General features: G+C 50.1%; 1 protein-coding gene across 1 annotated transcript in view; it reads right to left on the bottom strand.

The window, feature by feature from the left end:
- Positions 1 to 1,822: 1,822 nt before the first annotated feature.
- SV2B (synaptic vesicle glycoprotein 2B) overlaps positions 1,823 to 17,940 on the bottom strand; it is a 54,530-nt gene continuing 38,412 nt past the window's right edge. The window contains exons 3-13 of the mRNA XM_044445023.1: positions 17,681 to 17,861; positions 16,720 to 16,871; positions 15,614 to 15,747; positions 14,871 to 14,960; positions 13,970 to 14,080; positions 12,704 to 12,792; positions 12,240 to 12,404; positions 8,100 to 8,233; positions 4,245 to 4,445; positions 2,709 to 2,868; positions 1,823 to 2,006 (exon numbers count right to left, since the gene is read on the bottom strand). Coding sequence (XP_044300958.1) covers positions 1,823 to 2,006; positions 2,709 to 2,868; positions 4,245 to 4,445; positions 8,100 to 8,233; positions 12,240 to 12,404; positions 12,704 to 12,792; positions 13,970 to 14,080; positions 14,871 to 14,960; positions 15,614 to 15,747; positions 16,720 to 16,871; positions 17,681 to 17,861 — 1,601 coding nt within the window. The remainder of the gene's footprint in view (positions 2,007 to 2,708; positions 2,869 to 4,244; positions 4,446 to 8,099; positions 8,234 to 12,239; positions 12,405 to 12,703; positions 12,793 to 13,969; positions 14,081 to 14,870; positions 14,961 to 15,613; positions 15,748 to 16,719; positions 16,872 to 17,680; positions 17,862 to 17,940) is intronic.

Below are 17,940 nucleotides of genomic sequence, written 5' to 3'. Positions count from 1 at the left end.
CCTAAGAGATATTTGGTGTGAGAGGCAGTTTTTCAAATGACAGCTTCTGTGCATGGCTCATTTTTCCTGATAGGTGCTATTAGCAGTATTTAAACTAGAAGATCATTGCAAGAGATGGAACTATTGGCAGCAAACTTTCCGCCAGAACCCGGATACAAGTGAAACACTGAAGGAAAGTCTTTGGAACCAGGTTTGGGTGAAGGTTTCTTAGAAGCATCAAGGTGAATCGTGCCTTCCATTTCTTCTTCCTCACAATAGCTCAAAACAGAGTTCAGCAACATTAGTGCTCCCTACAGGTGCCCAGCCAGCCTTGATGGGACCTTCCAGTGTGGCTGTGATCTGTGCTTTGTCCACAACCACAAAGCCTGGCTTATTCTATTCTAGCCATCAAACTTTGCAGCCAAGCCTGGATTCTTTCAGTAGGATGCGCAAAGGAGGGCCTCACACATCCTCAAAACTATAGGTGTTTCCCCCCCAAAATACAAAAAACAACCTTTGCTTCTGGACTGAAGCTGTGGGCTGAATCTATACCAAACGTCAGCTTTTGTTGATTGTAGTTCTCCAGGGCAGGAAAAAAAAAAAACAAATTTAAATACCTACACTGCAAATTGTGCTGTACACGTCCAGTAGGATGGAAAACTATATATAACACCACCATTTTCATTAATTAACATGACTGTAATATTGACAATTCCTGCAGTTACCATATCCTTCACTCGGTCACATACACCCTTGTCCCTATTTACACTGCAGAATATGTACATTTTTGGTTTCAGGAATCCTTCAGTGTCCAGGAAACAACACAAATGAAACTAGTCAGACCAAGAGCAACAGAAAACAGACATCCTCTCTCTGGCTCTTTCTCTCTCTCCAGATCTGCAGCAGCTGCTGCAGTTAAAATACTTGTGGGTAGCTGGAACATTTACAATGCATTTCATAAATCACTTGGAGAAAACAAAATGGAAAGGTGTTTTTCAAAACTGTGTTGGGTTTTTAGGCTTCTTTTCAGGGCAACCCCCACCCCACGGTCAGTAAACCAGCAAGCAGAATTATCCAGAGATTAATCTAAAACTGCAAGGCAATCCATGCTTGCTTGGGAGTAAGTCCCCTTGACTTGAACAGGACTCACCTCTGAGTAGAAACATATAGGATTGCCCCAACAAAGACTTGAGCAGATGACTTAAAAGAGGCCCTTCAAATCTATGCCCGGGTGGGGAAATAAATTAGTATGTTTCTCGTCCTTAGCCAACTGGAAAACCCTGATATGGAGAAGATGCTGAGCAGCGTTCCCTGGGAACACAGGCGGCCATGGCACGTACTCTCGGTCAGGTCCTCGGGAGAGAATCCCACCAATGCTCAGCCAGCAGAAGGGAGGCTTTTGCGAGCCTGAAGCCCTGAGCTGTGAACTTCCTTGAGGCCTCGCTGTCCCTGGGGAAGTCACATGTCCCCTTCTCAGTGGCCCCGCAAGCTACAGAAAGGTAGAGGTCAGGCGGTTCTGCCGAGCTTCCAAGAGGCTGCTGTCACCTCGTGCCTAAATAATCACACATGTGCAGCAGAAAGACGGGGGTTCGCCTGCCCAGCACCCCCAAAGTGACAGCTTTGAAGCAGTGAGCAAAGCTCAGGCCAAGATATGGGAACTGCTCTGTCCCCACAGCAAGTCCACAGAACTAAGGTTTTCAGATTATCTCATGGGGTGCCTCTTCCTCTTCCCCTCCCGCCCCCAAAATCTGAGGTATCAGCAGAGGAATTTTGGCAGACTTTTGCTTTCCTTTTCAACACAGGTTCGATGCTGCCCCGATGTGTCGTTTCTTCATCGAACGGCTCACATGAGGACTTGGTCACGGGTTTCTGGCAGCCGCAGGGCAAGAAGGCCTCCTCCAACCAGGGCGGAGGAAGCCAGGAGGATGGGGACCACGTTGGTTATCCCGACGAAGGAGGCAAAGATGGAGTTCCCCAGGATGGCCGCAAATTTGCAGATCCCGTTGAGTATTCCAAAGGCCGTGGCTCTGCGGAAAAGGAAGAGGGGTTCAGAAGGAGTCGCACCTCCACAGATCTAAGACCTCAGGAGTTCATTCACCTCTGGAGTAGCCTGACCTTAACTGCCCTGCTGAAGACCAGAGGAACGGTCCACACGGCACCGGGAGAGAAAGGTGCCTTCCCCTTTCAAAATGGCAAGGCCACTGCTGCACAAAGAGTCCTGGAACCTAGTCGGCTGAAACTTGGTGAGATTGTTCCTCTGGGAAGAGGCAATGATCTCTGAAATGCCATGCCGTTCTGCTGAAAATTGAGCAGCTTTAAAAATTAGTTTTTTAAAGACAGTTCTCCTTAAAGAAATCAAAATATAAAGGTCCGTGTGACACAAATCGCCTATTTTTCTGAGCTTTGGTAGGCATAATCCTCTGTGTGAGAGCTGGCATGCCTGCAAATATCATGGTAGACTGAAAAATAAGTTCAAGCCCCTTTAATTCTATGTTTCATATGGAAATCTGAACGTGGGTTCTGCCCCGAGTTGAAGCAGCCTTGGTCTGGGCAGCATAGGGTGATTTTCTGAAGTGACCGATCAGGGTCCAAGTCCAATCTTAATATCTGTACACACGTCCAACTTTCACGATTCTGAAGGTGCCTAATTGTCAGCCATTGGGATTTCCCAGCAATTATTTATCCAGTCCCCCCCCCCCCCCGGAGGAAATGTGGGTGGGGTGCATCACCTTTTGTGGGTGGGGTAGAGTTCCACCGTGATCACGTCCAGGGCATTCCAGGCAGCGATGCTGGTACCGCAGAAGAGACACTGCCAGCCAATCATGGCTGACTCACTGTTGCCAAAGAACAGGAAGAAGCAGCAAACAGCGGAGATCAGCATGGAGCCCCCTGCAGGAGAAAGTGGGAAAGGCAGGATGATGCTAGTCCTGGAGTCAATTCCATGGTGCCTCCTAGGTTGGTCTACTTCAGGGCACAGAACGTCTCAGAATAAACATTTTTGGGAGACCCTACAGTTTATATCTTCCATTGCAAGAAATGTCAGTTTGCACCTGCTCCTTACTTTCACTTCTTTAAAAGTTACCAGTCCACCCGAGGACCTCTCTTCTCATCCCAGGGCAGCTCAGTTTGGTGAGGGACTTTGCAAAACTCCCAGTAAGCAATGCCTGCTGGATCACCACCACCCACAGGCTGGCTGACCCTCTCAAAGAACCCTAAAATGTTTGGGGGGAAGGGCTCACATGTAGCAACCAAGCCTTACCCCAGCACAGCGGCTCCCAAACTGTGTTCTGCAGGACCTGGGGGTTCCGCAAAAAATCTCAAAAATCAGATTTAAAACAGATCTTAAAATGAAACCATGTGAGGCCAACTATTCGATTGTTGGTTGGCATCCAAGCATTAAACAAGGAAATGCATCGTGTCATTTGGTTCCTGGGACTCTATTGCATAGTATTGGGAACAATCGAAAGAATTCATTTGGGATATCATCATATAATTGCTTTTTTCATTCCTTCTATTTAAAATGTTTTCTCTCCAAACCTACTCCTTTCTGCAAAGCACTTGGGCAATAGGAGCAGATGAAAGAGGGAAGGATGTTGTGGGTTCACAATGGCGAGTAAAAATCAGCGATAGAGGTAGGGTTCCATGGGGAAAAAATGTCTTCGGAAAGGTTCCACGGCCGGAAAAGTCTGGGAGCCACTGCCCTAGACATGTTTGATCATTTTACCTTTAATAACGCTTTCCTCCAGCGCTAGACATCCCTTGTCATTTTCTTTCATCATCCCAGATCACATGCGTCTCTCTCTCTCTGCTCCTAATGGTTGCATTATATGTGGCCTGCAACTTGGGCCCATTGTTCTGTGTCCTGCACTCAGGGATAACTAGGAAGAGAAAAGACCCTGACCTTCCTCTTTGTGGCAGCCTTTCAAGGATTTCATCCAACTTCTCTGTAGTTTTACTTTGTCCTTAGTAACCCTTGTGGTCCACGGATCCCATGGCCCAGCCTGCTTCTGAGTGCTCCTCAAAATCCAGTTTTGCTTCCCCTATCGTCTGCTTCCATTGCTGTGATGCAGATCCATGTTCCCCCTCCTCCTTGGGTTGGTGTGGGTGGGGCATTCAGTCATCCCAGCCCACCTCCCTGATTCCGGAGGCACCACCAGGCTGTCCCCCCACATGCCGCTTCGGCTCCTTCGAACCACAAGGAGGGCCCCCACCACACAGTGGTGTCCGACCGCTCTCACACCGCCACGCCCCCCACACCCTCTCACCGATCATCCTGATCCTTCCGATCTTGTCCATCAGCAGGGCCGAGATGATGTTGCCAGGCAGCACCGAAAGGCTACCCAAGAAGCTGACGAGGTAAATGAGGAAATCGTTGTCTCGCTCGAAATCCATGTGGCAGCCCTTCTTCTCATGGGAAAAGTTGGAATTCAGAAATCTGCAGTCAATGAACTTATCCCTGTAGAGGTCTGAGGGAGAGAGAGGCGGGGAAGGAGCATATCGTAGCAGGTGAAAAACATGCACCACCTACGGGCAGCTGAACTTTCGGCACTTCTGCGCAAACATCCTGGAAATCAGGGCTTGGTAGCGTTTGCTAGAGAGCCTTAGTGGCCACCTGAGGGCGCTACTGTTCCAGTCACAGGAGAAGGTCTTTTGAGTTTAAAACTGTAATGTAGACAAGGGATAGAAGAAGCTCTCCATTTCAGTTTCTCTTTTTTCCAGCTCCTAAGGCCAGTATATGAACACAGAATAATTTTATTTTTAAAAATGTGTGGAAATTCACATGCAGGTTTGGACGCATTTCTCCTAATGCATGTATTACCATATGTATTTTGCCTTATATAAACACTTTTTTTAAATTGAAGCATTCCATCACAAAGTTCACAGCCTGGTAACTGCGTTTCAGTCGACACATTCGTTTGAGAGTGAAAATAGGTGCAGTTTGTTTACAGTGTGAACGGAATTGCTGTTGGCCCCCATTCCTACTGTCAATACACCGGCAGAGCAGCTCTCAAGCTTCCCCTTTTCTTTCCAAGTAAACTGTCTTCAAAAAGGCACCCCAGTCAAAGCATCCAAGATGGGGTGCTGTCCAGCGGATGAATAATTCCAGAATGCAAATCACTAGGACGGAGCCAAAATACCCCACCTCCCAATTTTTAGCACCTATCCCAACATGGAAAAATGGGGAACGCTGTTTCTTTGGGGTCACAAGGGAAATTTACTGCTGGGTGTGGCAACGCAGCGTCAGTGATAACAGAATCCCCTGGTCGCTGCTAGCGGAAGTCACCATTTTTCCTTCTTCCTTGACGCCCGCAGTAGTGCGACTATATCTTTGCATGAAGCAAGACGCCCTGCAAAAGGTGTAAGGTGGTTTTTGCCCACCTTCTATGAGCAAACATTCTTTGTTCAGTCCTAATATTTTCCTGCCAAATTGTCCATTGCCTGCCTGCTGCATTCATTTTCCTATCCATAGCTTGCTGTTTGCACCAGATTAACAGTAAATACCATGTTCATGCTAAAAGCAAATTTGTAGCTTTTCCACATTCATAGAAACAGAGCGAGGCAGAAGGGGCCTCCTGGGCCATCAAGTCCGACCTCCGGCACCAGCCGGCTCCGCTCACGACATGCCCACCATGTGGACGTCCAGCCTCTCCTTGAACACCCACACCGAAGGGGCCTCAATGACCTCTCGTGGAAGCCCATTCCACACCCTCGGGGTCCTAACTGTCAGGAAGTGCTTCCTGGCATCCAAATTGAACCTTGGTTCCCTGAGTTTTGCTCCATTGGAGCGCGTCCTGCCTTCCTCTGCAGGGGAGAACAGGTCTCTGCCCACCTCCGCGTGACATCACCTCACAGGCCTGTATGTCGCCAACAGATCCCCTCTGAGTCTCCTCTTCTCCAGGCTGAAGAGACCCAGTTCCCTCAGTCTCGCCTCATACCCCATCCCCTGCAAACCAGCCACCAACCTTGTGGCCCTACGTTGCACTGACTCCAACCTGGCTATATCCTTGCTGTAATGAGGGACCCAAAACTGAGCACAATACTCCAGTTGCGGACGCACCAGAGTCGTGTAGAGTGGTAGCAATACCTCTCTCGATCTAGAAGCCACACTTCTGGCTATGCAACCAAGGGTGGCGTTCGCCCTCTTGACCACCGCATCACACTGCTGGCTCATGTTCAGCCTGCAGTCAACCAGCACCCCGAGGTCCCTTTCACAAGTGCTGCTCTCCAGCCACTTGTCCCCTAACCTGTACTTATGACACCCATTCCTATGCCCCAAGTGCAAGACCTTGCACTTATCCACATTGAACGCCATCCTGTTGTCTCCTGCCCACTTCCATAGTCTGTCCAGATCCTTCTGGATCTGGAGTACCTGCTCCTCAGTTGTGGCCACTGCCCCAGTTTTAGTGTCGTCTGCGAATTTGATCAGCAGACTGTTCACCCCTTCTTCCATGTCGTTAATGAAAAGATTAAACAGGATCGGCCCCAGGACAGAGCCCTGGGGGACCTCGCTTGTCACTGGCCGCCATCCCGACGATAACCCACTAATGGTTACCTTCTGCTTTCAGACAGTCAACCCTGCCCTAATCCACCGGACAGTGCTTTGGTATATCCCAAAACTCCTCAGTTTCTCCACCTGGATATCATGGGGCACTTTGTCAAAGGCCTTGCTGAAATCCAGGTATACCACATCCACTGCATCCCCTCCATCTAGCCGCCATCTCGAAACCTTGTCGTAGAATTCCACAAGGTTTGTCTGGCAGGACTTGTTTTTGCAGAAGCCGTGTTGTGTGGCTGTCAGCCTCCCTTCCCTATCTTGCACCACTAGATCTCTCTCTATTATGAGCTTTTCCATAGTTTTTCCTACAATGGACGTAAGGCTAACCGGTCTATAATTCCCCATGTCCTTTCTACTACCCTTTTTGAAAATTGGGACCACTGACGCCACCCTCCAGTCCTCTGGAACTTCACCCATTCTCCACGAGGTCTCAAAAATGGAGGCCAGCGGGCGTGAGAGAACCCCTGCCAACTCCCTAAGTACTCTCGGGTGTAACCCGTCAGGGCCTGGCGCCTTTGTAATGTCCAATGCCCTGAGGAGCCCCTCAACTTCAAGGGGGTTGACTCTAATATGTGCCCCTAAGTCCCCAGCCTCATCTAATCTCCTATGCGGATATCCCCCGTCCTGCTTTGGGGAGAACACAGAGGCAAAGTAGTCATTTAGCATCTGTGCCTGTTCCCTCATATCAGTCACTGGATCCCCTTCCTCCTTATTTAGCGGTCCCACCACTTGTCTCCCCTTCCTATTCCTATTTACATGCTGAAAGAAGCCCTTTTTGTTGCTCTTGATATTCTTGGCAAGTCTCAGCTCGTAATCAGCCTTAGCCTTCCGAAGAATCCTTCTGCAATGGGCCTCCTCCTCCTGGTATACACTTTTGTCTATTTGCCCCAGTACCCATTTCCTACAGAGGTTCCTCTTTCATCTAATCCCTCTAACCACCTCCTTTCGCATCCATGGCGGTGCTTTCCTCCGCCTCCCCACCTTACTGACTAGAGGTATTGTCAAGGCTTGTGCCTCCAAAACCTCCCTTTTGAGTGCTATCCACCCCTCCTCAACTCGCTTACCTTCCAGTAACCTATCCCAGGAGACTTGCCCCAGTCTGGCCTTCAGTTGGCCAAAGTTGGCCCTCTTGAAGTCCCAGCTTCTAGTGCTCGACCTGCTGCACGTCCCCAGTCCCCTGATCTCAAAGCAAAGGATGGGGTGATCACTCGCATCCAGAGCTCCCCTAATCTGTACTTCATCTATCAGCTCCTCCCTATGGGTCAAGACCAAGTCAAGGATGTTTCCTCCCCTCGTCACCTCTCAGACCCTCTGTGTGAAAAACCCTCCCTCTATAGCTTCTAGGAAGCGACGTGACCTGGCTGTCACCGCCGAGTGAGTCTCCCAAGTAATATCCAGGAGACTGAAATCTCCCATAATTACTGTCTCTCCTCTGAGATATCCTTAGAATCTGGCCTGTCAGGACATCATCCAGGGTCCTCCCTCCCTCTTCTGTTTTTTCACAAATGAAAACATCGACCCAGATACAAGCTGCAAACCCAGATGCCCTGTTCTGCCACGTTACCTGTGTTGTAGAATAAAGTGTTTGTGAAGGTGCAGTTTTTAAAGAAGGTATCGGTAGAAGTGACATCCTCAAAGAGGCATTCCTCAAACACCGAGTCCTCAAAAGTCACTGCTCGGAATTTCATTTTAATGAAGCTGAAACACAGAAAAAGATTCACCATCTCCATCCCAGCTATCTGAGTGCATAGCCTGATTGTTTCATTAGAAAAGTGCACAAAGCTGTTGTACATGTTTACTCAAGAGAAAGCCCCATTGAGCTCTGTGGGAGTTACTCTCAGGTGAAGGTTCAGCCTTAAGGTAGGTAATGGAGGTCCTGGACGGAGGAACAAGTAGATACATTATTTCTAGCCTGTGGCTAGAACAGACGACAAGCCTTGCTTGGGACTTCCTTACCTAGCCAGAGTCCCCATTAATGGAGAAAAAACCCTCACCTGGTCAGGCTTATTGCTCAAATACTCCATCCCTTCTTTGTTCATGGATAACCTGGAGAAGGTCAGTGGCAAGGTCTGGTAGTAGCCCCAGTGCTCTGAACCTCACTTCCTTAAAAGAAGTTAATTAGGCCAGCCAATGTTTTTAACAAGAACGTTTTAAAAAGCGTTCTTACATCTACAGGCAATGAAGGCTGTTGGCCTGGCCTCCCCAGCCCACCCCACCTCACCACTTTCCTGCCCCATCTGGGCGGTGAAGAGGGGGTGCAGGATCTGCCGGGCAGCCTGCTCATCAGCTTTCAGACTGTCTAGCCAACAAGGGGTGGCCATGATGAGGAAGAGGAGCGGGAGCAAGAGCATCTGGGGGAGCCAGAAAATCGTGTTTGTAAGCCCCCAATTTGCAGTTGTTCTGCAATACAGCTTTTGAAATCTGAATTTCTGAATGTTTCCGGGATGAAGGGATTTCAGTGGTGACCATTGATTCCGCAGATTTTAAACTTGAGCTCTTCGTTAATTTTAGGGCACTAATGTTACATCCTGTAAATTCAGTTTCTGCATATCAGCAAATGAGAGCCCGTTTGGTGGAGTGGTGAAGAGTACGGGACTGGGACTCAGGCGGCCTAGGTTCGAGTCTCCGCTTGGCCATGGAGTGCACTGAGTGACTCTGGAATAGGCATAGGCCCTCAACCCAGTCTACCTCACAGGGTTGTTGCTGGATGGATAAGACTGAGAGGAAGGAGAGAGTCATGAAATCTGCCTTGAGTAACTGGACAGAAAAAAGATGGGATAGAAATATAATAAACTAACATAATCCGAAAGTATTCACTGCTGGAAATGTTAAAGAAAAATATGAATCAGAAGAATATACATGCAAATGCAATTTTGTCTAGCCCTTTCTAACCTCTAGTGCATCACTTAGAATAGAATGCCAAAAAGTAACTCAGAAATTGGCCTTTCAAATACTTTCCTCCCATAACCACGAGGGGGCGGTGTCCCCAAGGCGAAAAGCAGCCTCTTTGGGAGGGATGCGACCAATAATTTATTTTAAGTAGGTTTTGCCCCAAATTTGCCACATTAACATCCCTGAAATTGTGCAGTTTTTCAGGAAATGCTCAGATGTTTGTTTGATTGATTGATTGATTGATTGATTGATTGATTTACAGCTTTTATATCCCACCCTTCACAATGTCTCCATTTTCCTAAGTTTGTATTGGTGATCAGAAGGGGTACACTGCTTTAAAAATGAGCATTTAAAAATATGCTTTTTGGAAATGTACTCATTTCTTAAGCCAGTGCCAAGGAAGTGTATGTTTTAAAAAAGCCTGCTAAAACAGCTGCAAAAGCATGAAAAGGGGATGAACTGAGCTTCAAGGTGAAATTCAGAAACACTCAACAGTATTCACTGGATCTTCCAACCCAGTCGGTCTGGAATAGGCTGGGATGGCTGCCCCCATTTTTTCTGCCTCCCACCCTTCCAATTATAAATATCTAAAGCAAACGCTGCCATTTTGTCTTGAAAGCCCTTCAAACAAGGTAAACAGCCACACACTCCCCCGCTTTGCAGCACATTTCGCCTGGCCACAGGCCTGGAAGACCCAGGAGCAAACTGGATCACATTCACTAGGGACTCAATGGGGAATGTGGGTCTCTTTCCAAGTGCTGGAAAATCATTGCTGCACTTCGTCGAATAAGAGGGCGGAGGGCCTTGTCTCCTGCAGTCACAGAGTGTATGGCACGACCTCCTGGAAGTTGCTTAGCTGAAATGGCCTGCTTGCGTGTGATTGTGTGTGCATGTTCTCTACATCTTTGTATATAGACTAGCAGTGGCATTCGCCCTTGTCCCACCAAGGCTGTTGCCCCAAATCTTTCCTTTGGAGGCCAGAAGCCACCTCTGTCGCATAGTCCTGCTGAAACACCGGAGGTGTCCTTAGATTTGTCCAGTTCTCTCTTGTGGGCTTGAGGCCCAGATTATTTTCAGGGCCAAGCAACACCCCTGATGCAAACAGCTTTTGGAGTATTTAATCATTGTATAGTGCCAGGGAGCATTGGATGTCAATGAAATGAAATGAGATGCCCTTTCTTCCTAGCCCCAGAGAAGCACTGTAAATGATTTTGAGCTGAGGAAACCATTCAGTCTAAACAGACTTGATCGGATTCTCCTTTTTATCTCTGGGAGTTGTTTTCATACAGAAGGAAGTTTTTTAGTAAATGTAATTTTAAATTGTGGATGCTGAGCAACCTGAGCTTGTAGAGGCAGGATAGAGATGGTTCAAATAAATATGAATAAGAGTGAAAATGAAAGTCATGCGCATTCATGCATGCAAACCGTGGGCAGGAATCCAGGTTGCTTGCACTCACCAGATTTCTCTCTGCACTTGGCCCTGGCCAGGAAGTGCCCTGAGCCAAGAGCCAGTCTGTGAATGCTTCAGAATGCTAACAGCTTCTTTGCAGAAGGTATGTAATTCTTTGCACAGAAGCACACAATCATTTGCACTAAGTATACAAGTTCACAAAGCCCATGGGTCACAAGCGCGAAAGGAGAATTCCACCTGCGCAGCCATGGGCAGGGTGTCCACAAGGCAGACCTGCTGGGATGCACTTCCTGCTGGACGTCCGCAGGAACGCGCAGTGCAAGGACTTGCCTGGCCGCCATTCCGCCTGCAAAACGGCCAGACGGACGCTCGCTGTCAGGCATAGCGATCGTGTCTTTGCAGCCGTTGGCGGACCGGCTGCCTTCTCCACTGGCTGGCCTGAAATATTTAGCCTCCAGTTTATTTATTTTATTTATTTATTAAAACATTTTTATGCCGCCCCATTCGCCGAAGCCTCGGGGTGGCTTACAACAATAAATTAAAATAATTATAATCTTAAATTAAAAAATATAAACATTAGATTAAAAATACAAAAATACAGTATAAAATAAGCCGCCCTGGCCAGATAAAATCCAATAATATTAACAGTTAAAATGCTGCTTAAATAAAAAGGTCTTCGCCTTGTGCCGAAAAACAAATAACGACAGTGCCAGGCGGACCTCGCTGGGGAGCGCATTCCATAACTTAGGTACCACCGCAGAGAAGGCCCTCCTCCGAGTACCCACCCTCCTAATTCCTTTCACGGAGGGCTCCCGGAGAAGGGCCCCTCCCGCCGACCTCCCACCAACCAAATCGAGGTGGATGTTGCCCAAGGGCAACCAAGTTATTCAGCCACAAAGTCCACCAAGTCTACCTGCCACTAACTAATAGTTGGCCACGCTTTGAGCACATTCCAAAGATCCCCCTTGTCTAACAGTAGGGCCACCCGTCGATTCTTACGCGACGCACAGACTGCAAACTGGAATCCTGCAGTGATGTCCGCCATCTTTGGGCTGCCAAACACACGCTGAAACCCAAAGAAACGACCCCAAGAACCAGCAAGATGTTCGTGGTTTGCCCCATGTTATCCCATCTTTCCGCCAGGAGGCCCTCCTTGCTGTTCTACCCTCGCAACAGCCCAGCGGGCGAGGTGGGTGAGGCAGAGAGTCTGGGACTGCCCAACGTCACTGAGGGAGCTTCTTGGCTGAGCCAGGACCAGAACTCGACCTCCTGAGTCCCAGCCCAGCACCCTCACCACTTCGCCACACTGCCTCTCCTACACCAAGCGAGGAGATCGTGGCGAGGAGATCGCGGTCCTCGTGCGGTAGGCCAGGTGCGTGGGTTCTCGGCGGCATCTCTCACCTGTCATTATAATACGTCCCATTCCAGTGGATTTGATTTTCCAGGGTGAAATTGAAGGTGATATCTTTCACGCTTTTCCCATTAAAAATTTTCACATGGGACTTATACTCCAGCTCTTGGTAATAGCGAATCATGTCAGGAAACCAGACGATAAGGCCGTAGTAACTGCAGGAGAAACAGAATTAAAGGGGGGCGGGGTTCTGGGCCTTCTGTCAGGGGCTCTTCTTAGGCCTTTCATGATTCTGCTCGGGAGGCAGGGGCAGGGCCAGGCCTGACACAGAGAGCAAATCCTGGTGAGCACAGCGCAGGTTTAGCCAGTCACTGGTCTGAGGCCCTGAAGCCCTAAGCGATGCAACTGCGGCTGGACTCCCCCTTTACCCTGCACTCTTGCCCCCCCTGGGGGCAGGGGCGTTTCCAGACGCTCTAGAAGGGTAGTCCCAGGGAGAGGTGCTCGAGACACATACCTTAGGGCCATGGAAAACCACACGATTGCCAGGAACAGCGTGTTCATCCTGTGCTGGGCCGTCAAGCAGTACACCACGTTGTCTATCACCTGGGAAACCCAAAGGACTGGTCACCGAACAGCGGCGAGGCCGGCTCCTGAGCGCCGCGTGCTCCTGGCAACCACGCACCAAAGATAAGCATGCTGCCAATGGGCAGGAATGGGGAACTGTCACCACGGGAGGATCTGGGCGTTCCTTTTTATTTCATAGCACGTTTCGGAAGCGTTAAACTTTTACGGCGCATTTTATCACTTTGCATTTTATGGCTGTATTTGTTGTGAATGGCCTGGGGAGCCTCGCTTGTGCATAAATGCATTCCTATGGGAGTTTTCCATCAGAAGCTCAGTCTAGAACAAAAAAAGGAAGTTTTTCAGTCTGCGCTATGAAGCAGACTGAGAAACTCAGTCACTGGGCTTAGTTGTACACCAAGGACTTCCTAGAAGCCTGCACCTTGGGCTGAGTTTGTTCTCAAAATGCATTTCTTCGTTTTACTCAAGCGAAAGCGTCCTTGTGGTTGGAAGCAAAGCACCCCAGTGGCACGTTGCTTCGCAGTTGAATCCAGGAAGCTGGGTAGTGCACAGCCAGATGCTGCTGCTGTGCTGTTGCCCGTTTTGGGACAGCCCTCCTGGGGGGAATGAACTGGACAGTCCCCACCCTCGGGGGGCTCCAGAGGGGCCCCATCGCGGGGGCTGTGCGAGGAGGGCCGGGGGCATGGCTTCACCCAGGCAAGGTGGGCGCAGTGGCTGCCGTGCTGATGGCTAGTGCATTTGCTCGCAGGCAACATGGCGCCCAACGGCCTCGCTCCAGCCCAGGCACAGCTGGGTCCAGTCACTGCTGTGTTTCGCCCGTGTCTGGATTTTGGACCGACTTTTCCTGAGTTGCACGTTTTTTGCAGATTGTGGACCTGTTTTCCTTTACTTGCTCATTTTGCTTGTTTGTTTTCTTGCACTTCTATGCCACATCCCTTAACCAAAAATTGTAGCAAATTTACTCACAGGAAAACAATGATAACCACCCCCCCCCAAAAAAAAAGGACTGGCTGAAAATGTGCATTCTTCCACTCTCCGTAGATTAGAGCATTAAGATGTGATTGCAGGGAGATCTGCATGGCTTCAAAAGTGCATTCACATCTGCAGAAGACGCCATCAGATTCCATCGGTGAACAGAAGATGGATCAAAGGGTGCCTGAACACAGGCAACGGGGCTAGCAAAGCTCATGCACCCTACCTGTTTAAAGATTGTTGTAGCTCTGACTAGAAAACGCTGGTACCACGTCCCTGTGGAGCTCTGTATTTCGATGAATTCATCCAACTGCTTTGGAGTTTTAATGCTGGCCACCTGAGGGAGTCAAACCAAGCCAAAGTTTAGCCCTTCACATCTCTGAGGGCATCTCGGTGGGGTTTTAAGCCATTTCACTGACATGATCCAGTGCAGAACTGGGGCACCAGAGCCAGAAGTGACATGGCTAGAATCCTCTGGAAAGCAAAACTGCATGTGTGGCCCAAGGTTTGGCCATCTGTTCCGAAGCAGGTCACACCGTGTCTAAGTAAGTGGGCCAGAGGATGCCTCTGGGTGGAGCTCTCTGCGGGTTCGGGCTAAAATACTGCTAAAACACCAGTGGGTCAGCTGCCTATGTGCAAACTGATTAACTGATCCTGGGAGCAGCCTTCCAGCCACATAATGCCACCCAGTTGTGTTGGGCTCCAGTCCCATCATCGCTAGCTCATGAAGAGACAGGAGGTTTAGCATCCCTGCCTCGGACTCGGGCCTGTTTGGAAGAAAGCACGGATTCCAACCTGGCTCCTGAATGCCAATACCAACGAAGCACCCAGTCAAAGGTGGCCTGAGCATCCATTGTGCTGCACGAGTGTAAATGCATTCTAGCACAAGGCCAGTAGGGTCAGCTGAGCTGGTAAGTCTCCCTGCTGAGCACGCACATTGCTAAGCTGCAGCGAAGTTTGTGTGCCCTCGAGCAACGCCATTTAAGCCAGTGCTCGGGTCAGCTTGCCCCCATCCTTGCTTTTGGGGGCAACTTTGTGCAAGTCTTTCGAAGCAGTTGCCCTGAGAAGCCTTGGCCTGGTCCCACCGTGAAGGGGAAAGCATGTTTCCAGGACGTAACCGCACTTACCGTAAACACTCTCTCTGGCTCGCCTTTGGCTCTCATGTTGGTGTCATGGACTTGTTTGAGGACCATCCAGGCTTCATCGTGCTTCCCTATCTAGGAAAACCAAAAGAAGGGACCTCAAGAGCAGCGTGTCCTCCAGGACCTCAGGCCATGCCTGTTCCGTCAATCATGCCGTGACCCTCTTGGATGCCACATCCCCCGGAGCGCCAGGACAGCCTGACGGAGCAGAGCCGCGTCTCAGGACGCACACGCATTTCCTTGCCGTTCATTTCCCAGCAGAGCATCTCCTGTTCACCTCTGCACACCCAACACAAGCGCTTTTGGGGGGCTGAGCTTCCCGGGCGTGCGGTCCAATGTGCCAAATGCACGCTTCGGGGGCAAGCGCCCCTCAAAAGACGCACATTTGGGGGGAAGTGCGCGTGCTTTAAGCCAATGTGCACGTATCCCATTTGAGCCACAGCAGCTCACAGACAGCGATGGGGTGGACCAGCATGGGGAAACTCCAGCAACAGACCCCAGCGGTGGCTATTTTGCTTCCATTAGAAGCGTGGGTGAAATCCAGCACGCCCGTCCTGAAGGCAAGGACTCATCTGCTCAAGTGCCTTTCTTCATGCTGCGGGGCACAGAGGTTTTTCTCCCCACACTTGGAGAGAAGGAACGGACAGCTAATGTCCATCTGGTCCACCAGCTAATCCCGTTCTGCACAGCGGCACCGGTAAAACAAGCGCACCCTCCCCATTTCTTACCTCCAACAGAAAGCGTGGGCTCTCCGGCATGAACTTCAGGGCCACCAGAGACGCGATGCAGGGCAGGGAGCAGACCACCACAAAGACCCTCCAGCTGTGGAAGTGATAATTGGTCCCCATGCTGAAGCCCCATCCTGGCAACAGGAAAGGGGAATGGGTTAGCCTCAGGCTTGGGCTCGGGCACAGCTAGGGCTGCCTGAGGAGTTGCATCTCGGTTAACGACACGACACGACACACCCCGCCTGCGTGGGTGTAGCCACATGGGTCTCCCCACAGCTTGCTGCATGCTGAATATTTGGATGCGGTCCTTGGAGAGTCAAATGTATCTGAATATGCATTTAAAGACATCATTTGAGAGAGAATGCACATTGAATCCCGGGGATGGATGACTCTGCCAAGTTTGATTCTGCTCAGTTTGTTATTTGTCCCGAATTAAGTTCATTCCATCTCATTTCTGCATTCAAAAATTCTTCATTATCTTCCTAAAACAGTACGCAGGAAAATGTGTATATATTTTTACACATATTTCTCTCAATGTATGCATTTTTGTACATACATTTCTAAATATGTTCATTTCCCCAAACAAATCCCCCTAATATAATGCATTGTATATATACTTTCCTTCAATATATGCTACTTGTTGTGCTTGCTCCCTCCCTGTGATAGGTCTTTTTGTGACACATTTGTGAACTCCATCGCAGAGTTTGGAAAAGGGAGAAAAATGCTGTGTGGCTGCATCCCCCGTTTCCTCTTCCAGATGTGCAGATCTGGTAATTTTGCATGCAAATGCAAACCCAATAACCATCTCCCCAGTTTGAAGATATATATTTAGGGCAGTTTGTTTTTAAACATTCAGCTGAATGCAGAAATGGAATGAAATTATGGACAAAATTTCCATCATGCAGAAATGATTCAGGCTGGAAGCTGGAAGGTCGGGCCAACCCTGGACTTCGGTTTCCTCCAGTGAGAAGCCCCCAGACCACGAGAGCAACAGAAGCGCTCGCTCTTCCCACAACTCTGCTGGGCCTTTGCCTGGCCACACGGGCAGTGGAAAGTCTGTTAATCCCTCAAGCTGAATTAAAACTTGGACCCTGATCCAGGCTTACCATAATGCGGAATGATGCTCCAGGCCATGATGGAGGCATAGAGGCCGCCGATCATCCAAAACATGCAAAGCCAGCTCAGGTGCTCCCCTCGCTTCTCCCGCGAGAGGAATTCCGAGAAGTAGGCAAAGACAATGGGGAGGGAACCCCCAATCCTGAAGAAGAGAAGGGGCAGAGGGGAAAAGTATGACGATCAAGAACCCACAGTTCACCCTGGAGTATGGCAATGCCTGTGAAATTCAACAACCAGGAAATCAAAAGTTCCTCCACTTCTACAAGTTTAAGAGGAACAAAGCAACTTTCTAGTCCCTGGTGACCTTCCGGTCGGTCCTAGTAACGGAAGTGCTGGGTTTGCCAGATGTAGCTGCAATGTCCAGAACGTGGAGTGACATCCTCAGCCCTGAGGGACCAGAGAAATGGGTCAGCCGGATGGCACCTGGCCACACAACTTGGCTACGCCCGCCCAGCCGCAGGAAGGACGCCTGCTGGTGGGACTCTCAGCTGTCTCAGAAAATGCACGTGCGTGTCGGAAGGCGGGCTCCTCCAAGGTCATTCCCGCAAACGGAGCCCTGGGAGCTGGGGGGCTGATTCACAGGGTAAAAGTGGGGGTCTTTTCCATTAGGGGCAGCCTCACCCGGCATCCCACTCTGACTGCCCCCATCAGCCGTTCTCCCAGGATGGGGGGTGTGCTTCCGCGTTTGGATTTCTCCAGCCCCATTGGTTGTTTGGACGGCCACAGGCATGCGGATACAGCACCCGCGCACGCAACCATTTCTGTGCAGGCACAGATCCACACAGTGGCCTGCGGTTCTGGACTCTCCAGGCCGGGGGACTGCCAGGTATCCAAACTGAGCACTGCCCCTGGCCCGGGCATGCAAAGCGCATGGCGCCTGCTCGATCACAGCTGCCTGGCTCAGCGGCGCCCCACGGATCAGACACCCGGCCCAGGAGAGCCGCTACCCACCCGAAGCCGGAGATGAGGCGGCAGAAGAGGAAGGATCCGTATCCCTGAACGAAGGAGGAGAGGAAGGCAAAGGTGGCGTTGATGCTGAGCGACAGGAGGAGGCACTGCTTCCGGCCCGCTTTGTCAGCCAGGCCGCCCCACAGAATGGCTCCGAGCATCATGCCCATGTAGACGATCAGCCCTGTGGGAGAGACAGAGGCTGTTGCCGGGCGGCGAGGCAAGAGGCGACCGGAGCCCCCCCCCCCCCCCCGGCCTCCAGC

The sequence above is a fragment of the Varanus komodoensis genome, unplaced genomic scaffold, assembly GCF_004798865.1.
Source record: "Varanus komodoensis strain SLA01 unplaced genomic scaffold, ASM479886v1 scaffold46_3, whole genome shotgun sequence".
NCBI classification, from domain to species: Eukaryota; Metazoa; Chordata; class Lepidosauria; order Squamata; family Varanidae; genus Varanus; species Varanus komodoensis.
This window is presented reverse-complemented; position numbering and strand designations above follow the sequence as displayed.